The following is a 23,509-nucleotide window of genomic DNA, read 5'->3' as shown; positions in this document are numbered from 1 at the left end:
ACTACCCGCCGGCATCATCAACTACCCATCAGCATCATCAACTACCCACTAGCATCAATAACTACCCATCAACTACCCACCAGAGGTGTGACCTTGGGCCACCACACAAGGTCGCTCACGGTTGTTAATTGACCTGGGGTGACGTCAGAGAAGTGCTGTTTTGGCTCCAGTGACGTAGTTCGGCCAGCGCGTGCTGCCTGTCGGTCCAAAGTGGCGCCGACGTTATAAAAAAGTTCGGAAGTAAAGGAGCGCGAGCTTCACACTCGTGCAGCCAAAATAACTGCTGGTGCGCGTGCCCGTCAACGTTACTGCCGTTGCCGTAGTTACCTGAGCGTGCACGAGCGTACGGTGAGTACGCGGGAAGGACGGAGAGGGAGAGAATCCGAGACAGGAAGGAGGGAGGAAAGGAGGAGAGGAAGGAGTTAGTGATAGAGGGGAGGAGAGGAGGCGAGGCGGCGGGTTGTTCTGCCGAGGTGGACGTGGCGGGTCCGGCGGAGTTTAGCTACAAGTGACGGGCAGAGCGGAGGTGGACACGCACGCAGCCGCAGGTAACGTAGCTCTGCCCGCCGGTGTCGCTCCGTTTCTGCTCGGTTCGCGGCTCGTTCGGAGCGGCTGCAGCCTGGTGACAGAGCTCCGCCGGGACACGGCCGGCGGACGCCGCTCCCGCACGGAGCCGCTCCGCGTCTTTTGTGTGACGCTCCGCGCAATAAAGGCAGAAAAGTGTCGAAGACGGCGGAGGAGGTGAAGCCAGCGCTGCCCCCCCTCCCCGCTCCACTCTCACTTTCTCCCCCCGTGCTAGCAGCAGTTAGCCTGCTTAGCTTGGTTAGCTTAGCTTCGTGCGGTAAACAAGATGGCCACTGGCTAACTGCGCGAGCTAACTATGATGGCATTTTGCCCTGTCTTTGTATGGCAGAGCAGCGGCAACGAAGACACCTTTTCCCGCGCTGTCACGGCCGTTTTTCGCCCCGGGGGTTTGAAGAACGCGGGTTCGAATCCCGTCACGCAGACCGGAGGATGCGGTGCTGCCGTGAAGCGCACGCAGACGTCCTCGGGGGCACATCAGCTCCAGTCCGCCAGGCTGGTCGGAGGCTGCGTGGCGCCTGGAAGCGGAGCCGCAGCCCGGTGGTGCCGCCCGGTCGCAGCGGTGGTGCCGCCCGCTCACAGCGGTGGTGCCGCCCGCTCGCAGCGGTGGTGCCGCCCGCTCACCTCGGTGGTGCCGCCCGGTCGCAGCGGTGGTGCCGCCCGGTCGCAGCGGTGGTGCCGCCCGGTCACCTCGGTGGTGCCGCCCGCTCACAGCGGTGGTGCCGCCCGGTCACCTCGGTGGTGCCGCCCGGTCACCTCGGTGGTGCCGCCCGCTCACAGCGGTGGTGCCGCCCGGTCACCTCGGTGGTGCCGCCCGGTCACCTCGGTGGTGCCGCCCGTCACCTCCGCAGAATCGTCCGGAACTTGCGCCACACCGTCGAACCTTTAGTGTGTTTGCGCGGCTGCGCTGCACGCTAACGGGTTTTTATGCCGGGGCGCGTGTACGTGTAATGACAACAGATAACTGTGCGCGGCTCCCATTGGTCACTAGTGAAGCCTGAGTCAAGTTTTGGCCCAGGGTCTCGACCCGGTCCAGGCAGTTTAGCTGGGCAGCGACCCCCGACCCAGATGTGGGGCCCTGGACCCCTGAACGTGTCCCAAAGAGTCTCGGAGGAAACTGCAACACTTGTATGTTTTGTCCCAAAATGTTTCATAAAATGTTAAAAGGGAGAAACAGATTGACTGACTGGTCAAACTGGTTCGTTCCAGCTGTGGGCCAGAAGGTGCCCCGTTGCCCCCCCCCCCCACACACACACACACACACACACTCACCTGACTGATGCTGTCGTGTGTCTCCAGGCTCCTCCCAGTCTGCTGTGGGTTGCAGCACCAGCACGCCATCGACCGCCACCGCCCCCACCGGCTGCCCCATCACTCAGGGTCACGGCCCTCGGGACTGGTCGGAGGCTTAAGGAGGGGGGACAGGACAGAGCTGGACTCTTCCCACCTTAACGATACTCGAGGCGCTGACCTGGACTGGTGAGAGGATTAGCTCCGCCCCCTCACCATGACAGACTTGGAGACTGAGTGTTTGAGCCTTGGCCTGCCCCCTGATTGTGGGTCCCCTCCCCACCTTATGGACCCCTCTCTACACGTGGATTGTGTCCCTGGACACGCCCCCTCTGCAGCCACGACGCCCACGCTGGCGCTCCTCTCCTCTGATTGCCCCACGCCAACGCTCAGCTCGCTGGCGGCGGAGATCGCCGAGCCGCTGGTGATGTTGCCGTGCGTGAAGAGCGAACCGGAGGACAGCGAGCTGGAGCCCATCCGGACTGTGGACCTGTCAGAGATCCAGTCTCTGTCCACTGCTGAGCTGGGCCAGGACCAGATCAAGATGGAGATCAGCGGCCTCGACTACATCAAATCGGAGCATCATGGTCACCACGGCAACAACCACCCGGGCCACTTCAATCAGAGCGACGTGTCGGACCTGGACTACAAGTCTCACTATGAGCCCATCTCTGTGTTCGACTACATCTCACAGGTGACCGGCCACAGGAGTTAGCGTGACGTTAGCGTGGCGGTAGCGTGGCGGTAGCACGCGTGACACCGCTAACGTTGCTAATGTGTGACAGCGGCATCGACGCTACGTGCGCGTCCTGACTCCGCCTTCACGTGTGTGTTTTTGTTGCGCAGGTGACGGACACGCTGGACTACATCAAGTCGGACCACCACGTGGACCTGCAGTGCTACTACACGGAGAGCGGCGCCATGGCGGCGGTGTCGCAGCACAACGCGCTGGAGTCCATCCACATGGCCGAGCTCCGCACCGAGCTCAACAAGCTGCGCCCCGACCCGCTGCCCATGGACGGCCTCGGGAAGCCGGATCCGGAGTTCGGAGGCGGGACGTTGTACGAGCTGCAGCCGGCCGGGGAGAGGAAGACGGCGGCGGAGGTGTCGAGCGGCGCCGCCACTCACGGGGCGGGTAGAGGCGGGTCAAAGAACCAGAACCCGACGGTGAGGAAACCCCGCAACATGCACGGCGAGAAGCCGTTCTCCTGCACGCAGTGCGGCAAGAACTTCAGCACCCTGGGAAATCTGAAAACCCACCAGCGGATCCACACAGGTGAGCGGCCGTACACCTGTTCCCAGTGCGGCAAGAGCTTCGGCCAGGCCGGCAACCTCAAACGCCACCAGCTGATCCACACGGGCCAGAAGCCGTACGTGTGCGCACACTGCCCCAAAGGCTTCACCAAGGCCGACGACCTGCGCTCCCACCAGAGGCTGCACACAGGTGAGCGGCCGTTCATCTGCACCACCTGTGGGAAGAGCTTCTGCCAGTCGAAGGAGCTGAAGGCGCATCAGCTGAGCCACACGGGCGAGCGGCCGTTCTGCTGCCCGCACTGCGGCAAGAGCTTCTCCAAGGAGACCAGCTACCGGAACCACGTGCAGATCCACACGGGGGAGAAGCCCTTCACCTGTTCTCAGTGTGGGAAGACTTTCAGCAACTCAGGTGTCCTAAAGACGCACGAGAAGATCCACACGGGCGAGCGGCCCTTCGGCTGCACGCAGTGCGGCAAGAGCTTCGGCCGCCTCGGCCACCTCAAGGCCCACCAGCAGATCCACACGGGCGAGCGCCCGTACGCCTGCCCGCACTGCGCCAAGACTTTCAGCCAGTCGGGCCACCTCAAAGCACACGAGCAGATCCACAAACGCGAGCGCGGCGACACGGCGAGCAGCGGCGGCGACACGGCGAGCAGCGGCGGCGACACGGCGAGCAGCGGCGGCAGCACGGTCGGCAGCGACAGCAGCTAGAACAAAGTATTACTCTTTTCTAACCTTGTACCCACGTTTCCCCTTGGAACCTTTTCGTACTTTCATACTTTTGTGCTCTTTTGCATTCAGACTGTGGGAGGGTGAATTATGCAAGTGTGTGTGTGTGTGAGAGTGAGTGTGTGTGTGTGTGTATGTGAGAGTGAGTGTGTGTGTATGTGAGAGTGAGTGTGTGTGTGTGTGTGAGTATGATAGTGTGTGTGTGTGTGTGTGTGAGAGAGAGTGTGTGTGTGAGTATGATAGTGTGTGTGTGTGTGTTGGGTGAAGACAAAGTCTCAGTTACTACTTTGAGTACTTCTCGGTACATAAGCACAAATACTGGAGGACTTCCTGTTTCAGTCACGGACCAGGAGAAGCAACAGAACCAGGATCCAGATTACAGGAACCGTCTCAGATCAGCTGTTCTGGACGACTCCGTCGTTCCGCTCGTCTCCTGGCGCCGGGACAGGAGTTGGGCTTTGATCAGGGTCAAAGTGGCGGCTAACCTCCCTCGCTGTGCCTCTGCAGACCAATAAAATAAAGACTGGCGTCCCAGACCCGTGGGTCAGGCGCCCCAGACCCGTGGGTCAGGCGCCCCAGACCCGTGGGTCAGGCGCCCCAGACCCGTGGGTCAGGCGCTCCAGAACGCCCTCTGGGCCCCTCAGTTTTCTGAATGAGAGAAAAAGTCGTGAATCAAAGTTTGTTTGGAAAAACAAAAGTTTTTACGTTAAAGTATTTGTTTAAAAAAACCCAGTCAAAATGAGGGAAAACTCATTTTATCTCCATAAACAAACAGAATTCAGGTCTTTTAACTTATTCTTTTTACTTTTTTATACAATCAGAACCGGCCCGGTGGAACGCCAGGACGGCGTTTTTCAGAATAAAAGCGCCGCGCCGTCTGTACCGGGCCCGGTTCTGCCCTGCCAAACAAGCACTTCCTGCCAGCTGCTTTTATTTTGTAGTGAACAGTGTCGGCTGACGGGTCGGATCAGCCGATGACCTTCAGATCATTCCGTGATGATGTCACCTGAACTGGACTTTTGGTGGGTTCTGACAGGACCAAATGTAACCGTGCCGATCGCTCACTGTGTACAAACCTGTTGATTATTGAGCTCTTCACAAATGATGCAGCATCTTGTACTGGAACAATAAACATTAAGAAACTTCCGGCGGCATTGTTTCACTGGTTGTCATGGGAACCCACTGAAATGTGCTGGGATTATTGATGGCGCGCGACAGCGACGCCCGCTGGCGGGACGGTGTCACCGCAGCCCCGTGACATCAACAAAGATGGCCGACACCAAAGAGGACGACGTCATCAACCCTGGACAGCTGAAGGTTGGAGGCGTAACCATGGTAACCAGGAAAATGCCCCTTCGCCACCCACAGGAAGGATTTCATCACTTCCTACACATTGATCGACTTTATTGAAGTGTTTTTAATGAAATTCTGGGACTTTGGTGATTCCAGGTGACTTTTATTTCCAAGAACTGCCAGAAAACACTTCCGACCCATCGGACAGGAAGAACGTGTCAGCTGAGGAGGAGTTCTTGGCGTCCCACCTCACTGGGCCTCCACCATGGTCTCGTTTAGGGACAAACCTCTACAGGAGACAAGCAGCAGTGATGTCATCGCTCTAGTTGATCATTGATTAGCAGATCTCCTCTGGCTGAATCACCTGACTCCCTCCCCGTCCAGCAGCCGGCGGTACTCTGCGATCTCCAGCTCCAGCCTGGTCTTGATGTCCAGCAGGATCTGGTAGTCCTGTCTCTGCCGCTCCAGGTCGGCCCTGAGCTGCGTCAGCTGCTCCTCCATGCTGGACACCTGTGGAGACGCAGGTGATTCTAGGCTCAGAGCAGCTAAAGGAGGCTCACGCGTGACCGGGACTCACCTGCATCTGGTAGCCGTTCAGCTGCATGGCGAACCGGTTCCTGGTATCAGCCAGGGTGGCTTCCAGAGACGCTTTCTGTGGGAGGACAAGAGCAGATCGACCAGTCGTGGTAAAAACCACCTCGGAACCACTAAATTGCAAATCTGGCATCTGCTCGTCCTCATATTTTAAACCCCAGAAGAAATAAACCTTAAACCACGGTAACTCAACATTCGCCGACATGTTCTAGGGGCGAAGCGCCAACTGATGCTAACTGTTAGCTGTGTAGCAGCAGCTAGCTGGAAGGTTGCCCCGGCCCCTGGAGGCATCAGATGTTTCTCCTTCGTTCATTTGGAAAATGATCTCGATGAATTCACAAACCAGCAAACAAAAGTTGAGCAGTGAAGGCGTGGCCTCCTCAGTTTAGCGCGTGCTAGCGCCGTGCTCACCATGCTGAGCTGTGACTGGAGCTCGATCTCCAGAGCCTGAAGCTGAGTCTTCACCGCCTTCACCTCCATGGTGGAGGACTTCAGCGTCTGCTCTGTGGTCACCACCTCCTGCGAGAGCGTCTCTGACTGACAACATCAAAGCCACGTTAGCACTGACCCGCAGCTCTGACCCACCCTGAGCCCGAGCCTCTCCCAACCTTGGCCTGGTACCAGTTCTCCAGGTCTCTGCGGTTCTTGGCGGCAACCGTCTCGTAGTGTTCTCGGATGTCATCCAGAACCTTCTGGAGGTCCTGCTGGGGGGTTGCGTCCACTTCCACATTCACCTGACCGCTCATCTGAGCTCTCATGGCTGCCAGATCCTGCGTGAGGTCAAAGGTGGAGCTCAGTCAGGTGATGACACAAGTGGGAGGAGCTTCTGCTTTAGAACCAAACCTCTTCAACAGTGTTTTAGAGTCCTGGCAGTCTAGTTAACCACGCCCACTTCTACCTACACATGGTCTATCAGGCTAACGTGAAGATAGATGCTAACTATCGTTGGCTTCATAATAAGGATTCGACAGTGGGAGCAGGGAGGTGGCAGAACCTCCAGGTGGTTGCTCTTCATGGAGTCCAGCTCGTCCTTCAGAGAGTCGATCTGCATGCTCAGGTCCGTCTTGGCTGCTCCCAGTTCTCCCAGCAGCATCTTCAGCCCGGCGATGTCGGCCTCCACCGACTGGCGCATCGACAACTCGTTCTCAAACCTGCACATTGGGAACAAGTTTGGGTTTTAACACACACTCACTAATACACACACTCAATAATACACACACTCACACACACTCACACACACTCACTAATACACACACACTCACACACACTCACTAATACACACACTCACTAATACACACACACTCACACACACTCACTAATACACACTCACTAATACACACACTCACTAATACACACACTCACTAATACACACACTCACACACACTCACTAATACACACACTCACACACACAAACACTAAAACAAATTTTTCATTCTCTTAAAATTTGGCTTCACATGCTGTATTTGAACTGCAACCAGTAGAGGGAGACAGACAGGCAGGCAGACAGACAGGCAGGCAGACAGACACACACACACAGACAGGCAGGCAGGCAGACAGACACACACACAGACAGGTAGAGAGGCAGACAGACAGACACACAGACATGCAGACAGACAGGTAGACAGACACACACAGACAGAGAGACAGACAGGTAGACAGACACACAGACAGGCAGACAGGCAGGTAGACAGACACACACACAGCCAGGCAGACAGACAGGTAGACAGACACACAGACAGGTAGACAGACAGGTAGACAGACAGACACACACAGGCAGGTAGACAGAGAGACAGACAGGCAGGTAGACAGACAGGCAGGTAGACAGACAGACAGACTTGAGCCTGAAGTCGTCTTGCGCGAGCTTTGCGTTGTCGACGCTCAGGACGACGGAGCCTTTGGCCACGATGGCGTCCTGGATCTGGAAACACACAACAGGTCCCTGAATGCATCGCGATGAGATATGAATGTGTCAATCACAGCAGGGGGCGTGGCTTCTTTATCCGCCACAGTCTGATTCAGACCTGAATTATTGGGTATTGATCAGTCATCAGGTGGGTCCATCAACAGCAGCGCTGAGGAACTTTCCCATGATGCACCTGTTCCTCACCTTGCCCTGCAGATCTGCGATGGTGACGAAGAACTCGCTGTAGTCCCGGACGGACGGACCGACCCTGTTCTCGATGTACTGCCGGATCTTCAGCTCCAGCTCTCCGTTGGCCTTCTCCAGCGAGCGCACCTTCTCCAGGTAGGTGGCCAGGCGGTCGTTCAGGTTCTGCATGGCGAACTTCTCGTTCCCGAGCAGACTGTCATCTGTCGACACCACAAAGCTGGACCCTCCGGCCGAGCCCGAGCCCAGGCCCAGGCCCAGGCCCAGGCCGCTGGAGAAGCTCCTGCTGGCCTGGGAGGCCTTCACCCCGACCCCTCCGGCTCCACCAACCATGCTGAAGGAGCTCATGCCGCCGTACGAAACTCGTCCTGGGGCGTAGGCGCCGCCTCTGATGGAGGTCCGTGAGGTCGTCATCGACATGATGGTGAAGGAGCAGCACCTCGTGAGATGAAGATGGCTGGAGAAGTAGTGAGGAGATCAGGGGCCCTTCTACCTTTTAAAGGTGCTCAGGTGGGCGGGGCTTAAGGACAGGGCGGGTGGATAAAACTGGTTTTTTGCGTCTCCTAGTCTTCACTTGAACCCTGAGGACATTCTGAGTTCCAGATGTCAGTGAAGCCATCGTACTGGTACAATTGGGCTGTTTTTCATTCTTTCGCTCTGAAACGTCCTCGCAGCGGCGAGCGCTCACCTGGCTCAGCAGGTGTGCGCGGTGGGAAAACGCCCTCGGCTCACAGTCACATTGTTGTGCTGTCACAAAGATCTCTGGGACATTGTGGTGTGGGTGTCTCTACTTCTATATCCAGAAGATGTTGGCTGCTCATGAAGGGTGTGTTGCCCATTAGCGACAGTTTTAGCTAGCGTGGCCCCCCGCTGCCCATTAGCGACAGTTTTAGCTAGCGTGGCCCCCCGCTGCCCATTAGCGACAGTTTTAGCTAGCATGGCCCCCCGCTGCCCGTTAGCGACAGTTTAAGCTAGCGTAGCCCCCCGCTGCCCGTTAGCGACAGTTTTAGGTAGCGTGGCCCCCCGCTGCCCGTTAGCGACAGTTTTAGGTAGCGTGGCCCCCCGCTGCCCGTTAGCGACAGTTTTAGCTAGCGCGGCCCCCCGCTGCCTGTTAGCGACAGTTTTAGCTAGCGTGGCCCCCCGCTGCCCGTTAGCAACAGTTTTAGCTAGCGTGGCCCCCTGCTATTTTAACCTGAAGTGTGCAGCCTTCTGGAGCCTTTTTATCATTATTATATCACAGAAGAACTGCTGCCAAAAACTGCTAAAAACCTAAATTAGCCGCGAGCAGCTGCTCATATTTAAGCTCCTTCGACAGGTTTCAACTGAAACCAGAAGAGGTGAAGAATGTGAGTTCTTTTCCCCTCAGGACCAATCATTAAATCAGAGGAGATCCACAACCCAGCCACACACACACACACTCACAGACACTCACACAGACACACACACTCACACAGACACTCACACACACTCAACACACACACTCACACACACTCACACACACACACACACTGGTTACAAGATGAAGATACTGGAGAATGTTGTGTCGGGACCGATGGCGGCAGCTAACGAGCTAAAGTTGTTCTGTAAACCCGCCAACCTTCTTATATAATAATATATAATATCAACATCTAATTGGAGGAAGGATGACTGATGAGGTCCTGACACATTTGAACGCACATGAACTCCATAAGAACAGAAAAACAAGTCATTTGTTATCATGACAGAAGAGAGGCGGGGCTTAGAGGATTACCTGTCCAATCACAGCCCTCCCTGCTGTCTCACCTGACAGGTGACCTCGCTCTTCAAACAACTGTTGTTCTAAAGGAAAGACCAGGATTTGGTTGAGTTGATGAGAAATGAGCGCACAGACATGTTTCCTAGTGTTTGTTGAGTTGTGTTACCATGGTGACGGTTCCTCAACAGTTCCTTTGTTCTAGTTGTAACCGAAGAGAACGGATCACATGACTCTGGCATCACTTCCTGTCACAGCAGGGAATCTAATGAGGAGCAGCAGGAAAAGGTGAGATGACTGATCCAAAGCGGCTCACCTACCAACCACAGGTCTCCATCAGTCCCGGGGGTCCCTACTGGGTCAGGATACCAGCAGAACCAGGCAGGACCTTCACAGCTTGCTGTCCAGATCCAGCATGTGTTGCTCCTCAGAGTGCTTATATTAAACTCTGGTCTGGTTGATAGATAACCCCAACCCCAAAGTCTCTGGTCCCTGGTCCCTGGTCTATGGTCTCTAGTCTCTAGTCTCTAGTGTCTGGTCCCTGGTCTCTGGTCTCTGGTCTCTGGTCCCTGGTCTCTGGTCTCTGGTCTCTGGTCTCTGGTCCTGGTCTCTGGTCTCTGGTCTCTGGTCTCTGGTCTCTGGTCCCTGGTCCCTGGTCTCTGGTCTCTGGTCTCTGGTCTCTGGTCCCTGGTCCCTGGTCTCTGGTCTCTGGTCTCTGGTCCCTGGTCCCTGGTCTCTAGTCCCTGGTCCCTAGTCTCTAGTCCCTGGTCTCTAGTCACTGGTCTCTAGTCCTGGTCCCTGGTCTCTAGTCCCTGGTCTCTAGTCCCTGGTCTCTAGTCCCTGGTCCCTGGTCTCTAGTCCCTGGCCCCTAGTCTCTAGTCCCTGGTCTCTAGTCCCTGGTCTCTAGTCACTGGTCTCTAGTCCTGGTCTCTAGTCCCTGGTCTCTAGTCCCTGGTCCCTGGTCCCTAGTCTCTAGTCCCTGGTCTCTAGTCCCTGGTCCCTGGTCTCTAGTCACTGGTCTCTAGTCCCTGGTCTCTAGTCCCTGGTCCCTGGTCCCTGGTCTCTAGTCACTGGTCCCTGGTCCCTGGTCTCTGGTCTCTGGTCTCTGGTCCCTGGTCCTGGTCTCTAGTCCTGGTCCCTGGTCTCTGGTCTCTGGTCCCTGGTCTCTAGTCTCTGGTCCCTGGTCTCTGGTCTCTGGTCCCTGGTCTCTAGTCCCTGGTCCCTGGTCCCTGGTCCCTGGTCCCTTCAGAGTTTTTTCAGAGCTGTAATAAAACACTGCTCAGCTTCAGCATGAGATAAAGGCCGTTGCTGTGGTAACCGTCTGTTCGGACCTCGATGCAGGTCCCTCCAGGTCCTCGTTCTCGTAGCTTAGTGCTAATTTTCCGACTGAAACTGGTTCCAGGGACGTGAACCTCACAACCTCTGGAACAATAAAGGCTGAACCTGAGCCTGCGGCTGACAGCGGTTACGCAACATCGGCCGCAGGTGAGGGCGGAGCCCCGGCAGAGGGCCAGGTCGGGTTTCACACCCCCAACCTGAAACACAATCTTTCCCTTCAAACTCACACACACACACATATACACACCGACACACACACACACACACACACAGCCATACACACACACACACACACAGCCATACACACACACACACAGCCATACACACACACACTGACACACACACACACACACAGCCATACACACACACACACAGCCATACACACACACACCGACACACACACACTCACACACCCTGGACGGCCACACTATGACCTCATTCTGACCACCTGACAGGTAGGAGCACATCAAGGCGCAGGTATCTACATTAGAGGTGACAGCTGGTCCCCGCGCGCCTCCTGCTTGGTGGAGCTGGTACTGGGTGGACCCAGGTCCATGTCCCGACCTGGACTTGCTTTGAGCGAGTATCTGGAAGAGGACCAACATGCAGGTCCACCCCTCCCACTCATTTACCTTCCTTCAGGGCACGGATACAAGACCATTGCTGAGGACCAGGACCAAGACCAGGACCAGGACCAGGACCAGGGTCTTGTGTATGTTTCTATGCGTTAATATCTAAATATCTAAATAGTTTCCATCCATCCATCCATTCTCTGCCGCTTATCCGGGGTCGGGTCGCGGGGGCAGCAGCCTAAGGAGAGAAGCCCAGACTTCCCTCTCCCCAGCTACCTCCTCCAGCTCATCCGGAGGGATCCCCAGGCGTTCCCAGGCCAGTCGAGAGACATAGTCTCTCCAACGTGTCCTGGGTCTCCCCGGGGGTCTCCTACCGGAGGGACATGCCCTGAACACCTCACCAGGGAGGCGTCCAGGGGGCATCCTGACTAGATGCCCAAGCCACCCCATCTGGCTCCTCTCAACGCGGAGGAGCAGCGACTCTACTCCGAGCTCCTCCAGGATGCCAGAGCTTCTCACCCTCTCTAAGGGAGAGCCCAGCCACCCTACGGAGGAAGCTCATTTCAGCCGCTTGTACCCGTGATCTTGTTCTTTCGGTCATTACCCAAAGCTCATGACCATAGGTGAGGGTAGGAACGAAGATCGACCGGTAAATCGAGAGCTTCGCCTTTCGGCTCAGCTCTCTCTTCACCACAACGGACTTGTGCAGAGTCCGCATTACTGTGGACGCCGCACCGATCCGCCTGTCGATCTCCCGCTCCATTCTTCCCTCACTCGTGAACAAGACCCCGAGGTACTTAAACTCCTCCACTTGGGGCAGGATCTCCTCCTTTACCCGGAGAAGGCACTCCACCTTTTTCCGGTTGAGAACCATGGCCTCGGATTTGGAGGTGCTGATTCTCATCCCAGCCGCTTCACAGGCGGCGGCGAACCGATCCAGTGATAGTTGGAGGTCACGGGCCGATGAAGCCAACAGGACCACATCATCCGCAAAAAGCAGAGACGCGATCCTGAGGTCACCAAACCGGATCCCCTCAACACCATGACTGCACCTAGAAATTCTGTCCATAAAAATTATGAACAGAATCGGTGACAAAGGGCAGCCCTGGCGGAGGCCAACCCTCACCGGAAACGAGTTCGACTTACTGCCAGCAATTCGGACCAAACTCTGGCACCGATCGTACAGGGAGCGGACAGCCCGTATCAGCGGGCCCGACACCCCATACTCTCGGAGGACCCCCCACAGGACCCCCCGAGGGACACGGTCGAATGCCTTCTCCAAGTCCACAAAACACATGTGGACTGGTTGGGCAAACTCCCATGCACCCTCGAAGACCCTGCTGAGGGTGTAGAGCTGGTCCACTGTTCCACGCCCAGGACGAAAACCACATTGCTCCTCCTGAATCCGAGGTCCGACTATCCGGCGGACCCTCCTCTCCAGTACCCCTGAATAGACCTTACCAGGGAGGCTGAGGAGTGTGATCCCCTATAGTTGGAACACACCCTCCGGTCCCCCTTCTTAAAAAGAGGGACTACCACCCCGGTCTGCCAATCCAGCGGCACTGCCCCCGATGTCCACGCGATGTTGCAGAGTCGAGTCAACCACGACAGCCCTACAACATCCAGAGCCTTAAGGGATCTCATCCACCCCCGGGGCCTTGCCACCGAGGAGTTTTTTAACTACCTCGGCAACTTCAGCCCCGGAGATACGAGAGCCCATCTCCAGGTCCCCGGGCCCTACTTCCTCACTGGAAGGCGTGTTGGTGGGATTGAGGAGGTCCTCGAAGTATTCCTTCCACCGATCCACAACATCCCGAGTTGAGGTCAGCAGCACACCATCACCCCTATACAGTGTTGACAGTGCACTGCTTCCCCCTCCTCAGACGCCGGATGGTGGTCCAGAACCTTTTCGAGGCCGTCCGAAAGTCGTTCTCCATGGCCTCACCGAACTCTTCCCATGCCCGAGTCTTTGCCTCGGCAACCGCCGTAGCTGCACTCCGCTTGGCACGCCGGTACCCATCTGCTGCCTCAGGAGTCCCACAGGCCAGTAAGGCCCGATACGACTCCTTCTTCAGCTTGACGGCATCCCTCACCGCTGGTGTCCACCAGCGGGTTCGGGCATTGCCGCCACGACAGGCACCAACCACCTTGCGGCCACAGCACCGGTCAGCTGCCTCAACAATGGAGGCACGGAACACGGTCCACTCGGACTCAATGTCCCCCGCCTCCCCCGGGACATGGTCAAAGCTCTCCCGGAGGCGTGAGTTGAAGCTCCTTCTGACAGGGGACTCTGCCAGGCGTTCCCAGCAGACCCTCACAACACGTTTGGGCCTGCCAGGTCTGTCCGGCATCCTTCCCCACCATCGGAGCCAACTCACCACCAGGTGGTGATCAGTTGACAGCTCCGCCCCTCTCTTCACCCGAGTGTCCAGAACATGCGGCCGCAAATCCGATGACACAACCACAAAGTCGATCATCGATCTGCGGCCTAAGGCGTCCTGGTGCCAAGTGCACATGTGGACGCCTTTATGTCTGAACAAGATGTTCGTTATGGACAATCTGAGACGAGCACAGAAGTCCAATAACAAAACACCACTCGGGTTCAGATCAGGGGGGCCGTTCTTCCCAATCACACCTCTCCAGGTCACACTGTCATTGCCAACGTGAGCATTGAAGTCACCCAGGAGGACGAGGGAGCCCCCAGAAGGGGCACTCTCCAGCACTCCCTCTAAGGACTCCAAAAAGGGTGGATACGCTGAACTGCTGTTTGGACCATAGGCACAAACAACAGTCAGGATCCGTCCCCCCACCCGAAGGCGAAGGGAGGCTGCCCTCTCATCCACCGGGGTAAACTCCAATACACAGGCACTGAGCCGGGGAGCAACCAGAATTGCCACCCCTGCTCGTTGCCTAGAAATGTTTTGAATGTTGCCTAACCCTAACTCTGACGGCGGTCGTGTTGAGCCCGTCCAGCAGGGGGCAGCAGAGACCTTCACCTGGAGGTGTTTCAAGGCGTCCTCGTTAAAAAACACACTACACTCAGAATTTTCTCATTGGATTTATTTTGAAGGTGAGGCTTTTTGCTCGGCATCATTTGGCTACCATGGCAACAATGAGTGACGACTGAGCGTTGCCCCTGGCAACACCTCACTACGCAGAGGTGGTGGAGGAGGAGACCACCCTCCCATCGACCACCTCTTCCACCACCACCACCGTCCGCGTGGTTGTTGTGGTCGAGGAGGAGGAGCTGCTGCTGAGCAAACGGAGAAGAGACATTTGGTGACCTGTGACCTCAACCTTTGGGACCCCACAGGAAGCTCACCAGAAGGTCATGTGACGTCTCACCTGGTCATCGACTCCCCGTCCAGCAGCCGGCGGTACTCTGCGATCTCCAGCTCCAGCCTGGTCTTGATGTCCAGCAGGATCTGGTAGTCCTGGCTCTGCCGCTCCAGGTCGGCCCTGAGCTGCGTCAGCTGCTCCTCCATGCTGGACACCTGTGGAGACGCAGGTGATTCTAGGCTCAGTGGGAAGGTCACCTGAGGACCCATCAGCACCGTGTGAACCTGTCCACACTGGCACTGGCTGCCTCAGGGGGCGGGGCCGACTCACCTGAGCCTGGTAGCCGCAGAGCATCACGGCGTAGCGGTTCTGCGTCTCAGCTAGAGTTCCTTCCAGGGACGCTTTCTGCAAACGCCCGAGAAGAAGAAGAATTTCACACAGTCCAAGTCCAAAGCTGCCGTCCACAGAGACGATAGGAAGCAGTGATTGATCAGAAGCTCCGATCAATAGTGCAGCTGCTCACCAGGCCCTGCAGCGACTGCAGCTCGATCTGCAGCGACTGCAGCGTTCGCTTCACCTCCGTCACCTCGGTGCGAGACGTCTGCAGCGTCACCGTCTGGTTGATCACCTCTTTGTTCAGCGCCTCGGTCTGCACACACACACGCACACACACACGCACACACACACACAGGCACACACACGCACACACACACACGCACACACACACACAGGCACACGCACACACACACACAGGCACACACACACACACACACACACAGACACGCACACACACACACACACAGACACACACACGCACAGACACGCACACACACACACAGGCACGCACACGTGCACACACACACACACGCACACACACACCCAGGCACACACACACACGCACACACACACAGGCACGCACACGCGCACACACACACAGGCACACACACACGCACGCACACACACGCACACACACACACACACACACAGGCACACACACACACACACACACACACACACCCTCGTGAAGAGCAGGGCCACCTTGTTTTTGCTGCCGCAGGAAGTGATGTCACAGACTAACCTTGGTGTTGAACCAGATCTCGAGCTCCCTCTGGTTCTTGGCGGTGATGCCCTCGTAGTGCTCTCTGATGTCGGCCATCACCTTGGTGAGGTCCTCCCCTGGGGCGGCTTCCACCTCCACGTGGACCTGACCGCTCATCTGGGCGCGCATCGCCAGCAGCTCCTGTAGACACGTTTTAGCGACGCGTCGCCACCAAACATCACTGCTGCTGTTTCTGTACCGACCTCCTCGTGGTTCTTCTTCAGGAAGACCAGCTCCTCCCTCAGACCTTCGATCTGCATCTCCAAGTCGGCCCGTTGCAGCGTCAGCTCGTCCAGGACTCTCCTCAGCCCGGCGGTGTCGCCCTCCACCGACTGACGCATGGTGAGCTCGTTCTCGAACCTGCGGGACGGGCGAGGCCTCCGTTAACCTCCCTCAGTACTGACAGACACTCACGTGGAGCAGTGCGCTAAGCTAACGGCTGACTTGGTCTTGAAGTCATCGGCGGCCAGGCGAGCGTTGTCGATGCTCAGATGCACGGCGCCGTTCACCTTCAGGGCGTCCTGGATCTGGAAACACAGTTAGCGTTCAGTGACCAGGCGGACGCCCGCCCAGCGCTCCAGGTGGCGAGGACAGGTGTTACCTTGCCCTGCAGCTCTGCGATGGTGATGAAGAAGGCGCCGTAGTCCCGGGTGGTGGGGCCGACCTTGCTCTCCACATACTGCCGGATCTTCAGCTCCAGCTCTCCGTTGGCCTTCTCCAGCGAGCGCACCTTCTCCAGGTAGGTGGCCAGGCGGTCGTTCAGGTTCTGCATGGCGAACTTCTCGTTTCCGATCAGGTTGTCGTCTGTCCCGGACGTGCTGTAGCTGATGGAGGAGGAGTAGCCGCCGCCGCCGCCGCCCGCTGAGGCGGAGGAGGCGCGGACGCCTCCGTACCCTCCATAGACGCTGGCAGCCCGGATGGATGAAATCCGTCCGCTGCCACCGCCGATCAGGGAGCCTCCGGAGGACCTCACAGAGGACGAAGAGCGAGACATGAAGCTGGTCGAGGTCATGCTGGATGGCGTGTTCCTGCTGCTGAGAGAGGAGAGTGACGACCTGCAGGAGACGCCTCCTATTTATGGGCCGTGCAGTCAAAGAGCTGTCACCTGCCTGGCAGCACCTGAAGAGCCAGGTATGCAGGTCGGACTGGGCGAGGCTCAGGGGGAGGAGCAACCAACAAACGGAACCTTCAAATCTGAAGGCTTCACACGAGAAATCTCTGGAAAGTTTCCACGAGCTTCGGGGCCTCGGCGACCTTTAGAAACGCCTGTAAAAACGCGCTCAAACGTCCGTATAAAAGCAGATTGAGTATCGTGTAAATGTCAGCTGGTGCTGAGCGGCGAGGGCGTCGGCCACACGCACACAGGTGAAGCTGACAGACAGGAAGCAGGTAAAGGTTAAAGCTGATTACAGCGTTTAGGCTGGCACCTGAACCAAGTTCTGATGAAACGAGTGGAGACCTGCAGGAACACAAGCACGGGTCCTGATCAAGGGCTCCGATCCTGGGATACAAGCTCAGAACCTTCAGAACACAACTTGGTTCGTCCTCGTGTCAAATTCACCCGGATTTTATAGAAACACAGTCAGAACCGGCTGTTAGCATACATGCTAACCCTGCACCCTCAGCCTGACCCTCTTTATGCTGGAGAACTCAGGAGCCTCCAGCTATGGCTGCAGAGCTCCTGCGACTGTTGCCGCTAGCAACAAGGTTAGCTTCAACAGCTCACATATATGTTGGCCAAAAGGTGAACTCTGAAACTTTCTTCTTCTGTTCAATCCTCTGTTTCAACACTTAATCCACTTCTCATTATTTTACAGCTGTCCTCATTCTAATCTCTGTTTCCCATCAATCATCGCCATGGTAACCACACCCCAGTGCAGCAGTCTTCCCTGGAAGTCAGTCCGATGACCACAGCGTTCCAGAACGCCGCGACTTTAAAAGTTTACCCACGATGCATCTGGCACGACTGGCTGTGTTTACTCAGCAAGATTCTTTAGAAGTTCCACAGAAACCGCCTGTAAATAGAAAAGAAGAAGAAGATTGACATGTTTACAGATAAGCTGACAGGTTTACACAGGTTGAGAAGTTGGCATGTGGAGGAACTGGATCTGACACAGGAGAACTGTTTCTCTAGAACACCTCTTAAAAGGTTGTCACCTGTATGCCAGCATATCGACCTGCACCTCCCCCCTCTCATACATCCACACCTGTGGAGCTCAGAGCTGAGGACCCCGGGTGAGAAACATTCAGCTCTTCAGCTCACAATAATGGATCTTCAGGACACAAAGAGGGAAAGACAAGGCGGCTCCTGAGGTTCTTGACACATAAATGCATCAGCAGTCTTGCAGCAGCCAGTCAGAAACAGACGGTGTTTCAGGACCCAGAGCTCCACAGAAGGAGAGTGTCTCCTGAAGGGAGGATTTCTCATGCCCAGTATCTGAGCTGGTCACCGCTCAGGTTTCAGGTTAGGGTTAGAGGGTTAGGGTTAGAGGGTTAGGGTTAGAGGGTTAGGGTTAGAGGGTTAGGGTTAGGGTTAGAGGGTTAGGGTAGGGTTAGGGTTAGAGGGTTAGGGTTAGGGTTAGGGTTAGGGTAGAGGGTTAGGGTTAGGGTTAGAGGGTTAGGGGGTTAGGGTTAGGGTTAGAGGGTTAGGGTTAGGGTTAGGGTTAGAGGGTAGGGTTAGAGGGTTAGGGTTAGGGTTAGAGGGTTAGGGTTAGGGTTAGAGGGTTAGGGTTAGAGGGTTAGGGTTAGAGGGTTAGGGTTAGGGTTGGGTTAGGGTTAGAGTTAGGGTTAGGGTTAGAGGGTTAGGGTTAGGGTTAGAGGGTTAGGGGGTTAGGGTTAGGGTTAGGGTTAGAGGGTTAGGTTAGGGGGTTAGGGTTAGAGGGTTAGGTTAGGGGGTTAGGGTTAGAGGGTTAGAGGGTTAGGGTTGGGTTAGAGGGTTAGGTTAGGGTTAGGGTTAGAGGGTTAGGGTTAGGGTTAGGGTTAGAGGGTTAGGGGGTTAGGGTTAGGGTTAGAGGGTTAGGGTTAGGGGGTTAGGGTTAGGGTTAGGGTTAGGGTTTAGAGGGTTAGGGTTAGGGGGTTAGGGTTAGAGGGTTAGGGCTCCTGGTTCTGCTGGAGTTCTGCTGGAGCCCCAAGTGCTCCAATAACCAGGGGGACCCCTGTTGTTGTCATCCTAGTATTTCCAGTTTCTACTCGTCCTGGGGAACCACCACGTCGGTCACTACAGCCTTCTTGTCCACATTGTCCATTACCGTCCACGTCTGGCTAGTCCTCATCACCTGGGCAGCACCTACCAGAAAACAGACTTCAGGTTCAGAGAGCTCAGGACAATAGGTCCAAGTTCTAACCACATTACAGAGAAGAAAGCATGCATGGAGGTGCCGGAGGCTCCGGAGTCCGTGTCTCCAGGGCCTCCTTCCTCTCCAATGCTCCTGTCACCTGACTCACGCTGCTGATGTCTCCACCAACAAGAAGATCACCATGCAGAGTTTGAACGACCGTCTGGCCACCTACCTGCAGAAGGTTCACAGCTTGGAGAAGGTGACCTGGAGCTGAAGATCCGGACATATCTGGAGAGCAGGGCGGGACTGGAGGTCCGAGACTTCGCTGACTTCCACGTCCGCATCAAAGATTTGCAGGAGGAGGTGAGGAACGCGTCTCATCTGGGTCCAGCACAACATCTTCTCTTCACATCAGCTCATATATAATAATTTAAAGCTCCAACTAACAGAAACAGAAAACAGAAAATGATTTGACAGGAAACAAAGACTTTTATTCTGAAATCTCACTTCCTTTTACATTTCTCCTGCACACACGAACACCAACGACAGCAGTCAGTCAACCAGATGGTCAACCAGTCAGTCGACCAGTCAGTCGACCAGTCAGTCGACCAGTCAGTCAACAGCATGTCAACCTGGGTTTCCACCAGTTCGCTCAGAACAGAAGAAGCTTGTTGCATCATATTTGTGTAAACATCAACCTGCTGCAAAACCAACAGTTGGATGTTTTTCAGGTAAACACTGTTGTTGGAAAACAGGTCTAACGTTGGTGGGTCTAACGTAGGTGGGTCTAACGTAGGTGGGTCTAACGTAGGTGTGGTTTCTCTGACCCTAAACAGGTTTCAGGTGGTTTCGGGCCTTTTCTTGCCTCTTGTCCATGACCAGGTCCTGGCTGGGCCTCGGGGAAACGCCGCCCTCATCCTCACCATCGACAACGTCAAGCTGGCTGCAGACGACTTCACATTCAAGCGAGGGTCAACATCACGATTCTGGGCTCTGAGGCCCAGAATCAGAACCAGAATCAGATTTATTTATTGCCATTGTTCATGTAGTACACAGTATTACACAAGCTAGGAATTTGTCTCAGTGTGACGCTGCAACATTCAACATAGAGAAGACAATAAACACTAGAATAAGATAAATAAAATAAGACATACATATATATATATATATATATGTGTGTGTGTGTGTGTGTGTATATATATATATATATATAAATAGTAAGAAATAGTGCAGGTCAATGCAGGAGTAATGTATTGTTCGTGAGACCGTAGTCTCCTGCCTGAGGGGAGGGGGGAAAACAGTCCGTGACCAGGGTGGGAAGGGTCGGCCGTGATCCGACCTGCACACCTCCGGGTCCTGGAGATATACAGGTCCTGGATGGATGGAAGCCTGCAGCCCATCACCTTCTCAGCCTTAGTCTGTCCCTGATGGTGGCACCAGCATAGCACCATGATGGAGGAGGTGAGGACGGAGGAGGTGAGGATGGAGGAGGGGAGGATGGAGGAGGGGAGGAGGAGGAGGGGAGGACGGAGGAGGGGAGGATGGAGGAGGTGAGGATGGACTCCATGATGGCCGTATATAACTGCGCCACATCCTGGGAGGCAGATTGAGCTTCCTCAGCTTCCGGAGGAAGAACATCCTTTGCTGGGCCTTCTTGATGAGGGAGCTGATGGTTGGCTCCCACTTAAGGTCCCGGGTGATGGTGGTGCCCAGGAAGCGGAAGGAGTCCGTGATGGTGATGGGGGAGTCCATGAGGGCAAGGGGGGGCAAAGGGGCTGTGACTTTCCTGAAGTCCACAATCATCTCCACTGTCTTCTGAGCGTTCAGCTGCAGGTTGTTGTGTCCGCACCAGGACACCAGTCGAGCCACCTCCCTCCTGTAGGCAGTCTCGTCTCCGTTGGAGATGAGCCCGATGAGGGTGGTGTCCTCCACAAACCTGATCAGCTTGACAGACTGGTGGCTTGAGGTGCAGCAGTTAGTGTACAGGGAGAAGAGGAGGGGGAAAGTACTCAGCCCTGGGGTGATCCAGCTCTGATGGAGACGGAGTCGGAGACTCTTCCCCAGCCGCACATGCTGCCTCCGATCCGTCAGGAAGTGAGTGATCCACCTGCAGAGGGAGGCAGGCACACTAAGCTGGGACAGCTTGTCCTGTAGCAGAGCGGGGCGGATGGTGTTGAACGCAGAGCTGAAGTCCACCAACAGGATCCTCGCGTAGGTTCCCGGGGAGTCCAGGTGCTGCAGGATGGAGTGAAGGGCCAGGTTGACCGCGTCGTCCACAGATCTGTTGGCTCTGAAGGCGAACTGCAGTGGATCCAGGAGGGGGGAAAACTCTGGAAAACACGAAAACTCTGCCTTCATTTGTGCTTTTCAGGTACGATACGAGCTGACCGTGTTTCAGTCTGCGGATGCCGACATCAGCGGTCTGAGGAAAGTCTTGGATGACCTGACTCCGATCCGGTCTGACCTGGAAATGCAGGTGGACGGTCTGAAGGATGAGCTTCCACATCAAGGATCCATGAGGAAGTGAAATTGGTGAAATGCACCAGTGCAAAGAGGCAGAGGTGAGATCAGGTTGTGTCTGCAGGATCTGCAGGCAGCCAGAGCCCGGATGGGAGGGAAGGTCACCGTAGAGGAGGACGCCAGGAGGGGCAAAGAGCTGGAGCCCTGGTTCCAGACCATGGTGAGACCAGGTCTACAGGGTGATTTTTGTGAAATCAGGTCATCACAAACTTTATCAGTTATTTTCTACAGACAACTGATGTGAAGAAAGAGGTCGTTCTGAGCACTGAGACGCTCCACACATCCAAGTCTGAGATCGGCGAGGTCAGGCGAACTCTTCAGAACCTGGAGATCCAACTCCAGACTCAGATCAGCAGATCAGACTCTGTCCTTCACCTTCTGACACCATCAAAAATGTTTGGACCAGTCAGAACATGAACAGAGATGGCAGGCCCGCTTTAGGATGGGGGGGTGGTAGTCCGGGTTGGCACCTGTGGCCCATCTGGCCTGACTCCAGGCCAGATGGGCCACAGGTGCTTCACACTCATGTCTCACCTGGGGGACATCACCAACAGAAAGACGCCGTTGGGGCAACTCTGGCTGAGACCAAGCACAGGTGCAGCAACATGCTAGCAGGCTGCCGGGGTCAGCTGTCCCAGCTAAGGGCTGACCTGGAGAACCAGAAGTTCCGGTACTCACAGCTTCTGGACATCAAGACAAGACTGGAGCTGGATATCGCAGAGTACCGGAGGCTGCTGGGGGGCGACTTTAACGGGTCAATAATTTGAATATTCGTTTCAGATCAATAAAAACTCAACGGTAGAAACAAAGTTCTCTCTGCAGAACCTGCTGGACCTCTGAGGTTGTGACCATTGTTGTCCACAGGAAGTGGACCCCTTCAGAAGAGTGGTGACCTTCAACAGTTAGAGCCAACAAACCCAGACAAAGAGGGGAGGATTCTATCTTCAATAAAACCAGAGCAGAAATATCTGATCGCTCATCATTTTGGTCTGTGAAAGAACGAATGAAACACTGATTGTTTGAATGAATGAATGAATGAATGAATGAATGAATGAATGAATGAATGAATAGTAGAAACTCCAAAACTGGGCTGGGTCGGATTCCTGGGTCTCTCCACAACCCTCTTGCTAGTCTGAATCACCACAGTGAACTGTCTGCTAGCCTGCATTAGTTAGCATTTAGCTTCTTCCATTAACTCTGGTTGTTAATTACAAAGACAACTTCAAACATGAGGATCAGATACTGATTAAGTTTCAGCACTGGTTCCTGTTTATGTTCAACCTGTTCTGACTACAACTGCTGATGAAGTTCATAGAAACACATTGAAGATAAGAGGCAGATTTATGTCGAAACAGTAAAAACTGTCCGGTATTATATTTACATTTAGGATGTTCATGAAACACTGAGTCTAATCTAGTCTGGTCCGGTCCAGTTGGGCCCAGCATAATCTATTCTAGGCCAGGCTAGGCTAGGCTAGGCCAGGCCAGTCTAGGCTAGGCCAGGCTAGGCTAGGTCAGGCCAGGCTAGGCTAGGCCAGGCCAGTCTAGGCTAGGCCAGGCCAGGCCAGTCTAGGCTAGGCCAGGCTAGGCTAGGCTAGGTCAGGCCAGTCTAGGCCAGGCCAGGCTAGGCTAGGCCAGGCCAGTCTAGGCTAGGCTAGGCCAGGCCAGGCTAGGCAGGCCAGTCTAGGCTAGGCTAGGCCAGGCCAGGCTAGGCTAGGCCAGGCTAGGCTAGGCCAGGCCAGGCTAGGCTAGGCTAGGCTAGGCCAGGCCAGGCTAGGCTAGGCTAGGCCAGGCCAGGCTAAGCTAGGCCAGGCCAGTCTAGGCTAGGCTAGGCCAGGCCAGG

At 55.6% G+C, this 23,509-nt stretch overlaps 3 protein-coding genes across 5 annotated transcripts; 1 reads left to right on the top strand and 2 right to left on the bottom strand.

Annotated features, from left to right (window-relative positions):
• Positions 1-335: 335 nt before the first annotated feature.
• si:dkeyp-113d7.1 (uncharacterized protein LOC407709 homolog) lies at positions 336-5,001 on the top strand. Of its 2 annotated transcripts, XM_057015118.1 has the most exons (4): positions 336-553; positions 1,910-2,566; positions 2,719-3,843; positions 4,195-5,001. In XM_057015118.1, exons 2-3 carry the CDS (start codon positions 2,090-2,092, stop codon positions 3,835-3,837), a joined length of 1,596 nt encoding a protein of 531 aa, XP_056871098.1. In that variant the 5' UTR covers positions 336-553; positions 1,910-2,089; the 3' UTR covers positions 3,838-3,843; positions 4,195-5,001. The 2 variants fall into 2 exon arrangements, with proteins under 2 accessions (XP_056871098.1, XP_056871097.1); XM_057015117.1 differs by having other exon boundaries at positions 338-548; positions 1,882-2,566; positions 2,719-5,001.
• A 289-nt stretch (positions 5,002-5,290) lies between these two features.
• LOC130515102 (keratin, type I cytoskeletal 13-like) lies at positions 5,291-10,122 on the bottom strand. The gene is made up of 11 exons (XM_057015140.1): positions 9,902-10,122; positions 9,751-9,829; positions 9,600-9,667; positions 7,850-8,306; positions 7,578-7,660; positions 6,737-6,893; positions 6,351-6,512; positions 6,154-6,279; positions 5,726-5,800; positions 5,513-5,658; positions 5,291-5,437 (listed from the first exon to the last, which is right to left on the bottom strand). Exons 4-11 carry the CDS (start codon positions 8,267-8,269, stop codon positions 5,398-5,400), a joined length of 1,209 nt encoding a protein of 402 aa, XP_056871120.1. The 5' UTR covers positions 8,270-8,306; positions 9,600-9,667; positions 9,751-9,829; positions 9,902-10,122; the 3' UTR covers positions 5,291-5,397.
• A 4,414-nt stretch (positions 10,123-14,536) lies between these two features.
• Positions 14,537-16,930, bottom strand: LOC130515099 (keratin, type I cytoskeletal 13-like). Of its 2 annotated transcripts, none has more exons than XM_057015137.1 (8): positions 16,471-16,930; positions 16,314-16,396; positions 16,073-16,229; positions 15,849-16,010; positions 15,294-15,419; positions 15,101-15,175; positions 14,837-14,985; positions 14,537-14,744 (listed from the first exon to the last, which is right to left on the bottom strand). In XM_057015137.1, exons 1-8 carry the CDS (start codon positions 16,879-16,881, stop codon positions 14,642-14,644), a joined length of 1,266 nt encoding a protein of 421 aa, XP_056871117.1. In that variant the 5' UTR covers positions 16,882-16,930; the 3' UTR covers positions 14,537-14,641. The 2 variants fall into 2 exon arrangements, with proteins under 2 accessions (XP_056871117.1, XP_056871118.1); XM_057015138.1 differs by having other exon boundaries at positions 14,537-14,741.
• Positions 16,931-23,509: the final 6,579 nt, after the last annotated feature.

This window comes from Takifugu flavidus, chromosome 18 (genome assembly GCF_003711565.1).
Source record: "Takifugu flavidus isolate HTHZ2018 chromosome 18, ASM371156v2, whole genome shotgun sequence".
NCBI lineage: Eukaryota > Metazoa > Chordata > Actinopteri > Tetraodontiformes > Tetraodontidae > Takifugu > Takifugu flavidus.
The sequence above is the reverse complement of the archived record's forward strand: the minus strand, read 5'-3'. Positions and strand labels throughout refer to the sequence as shown.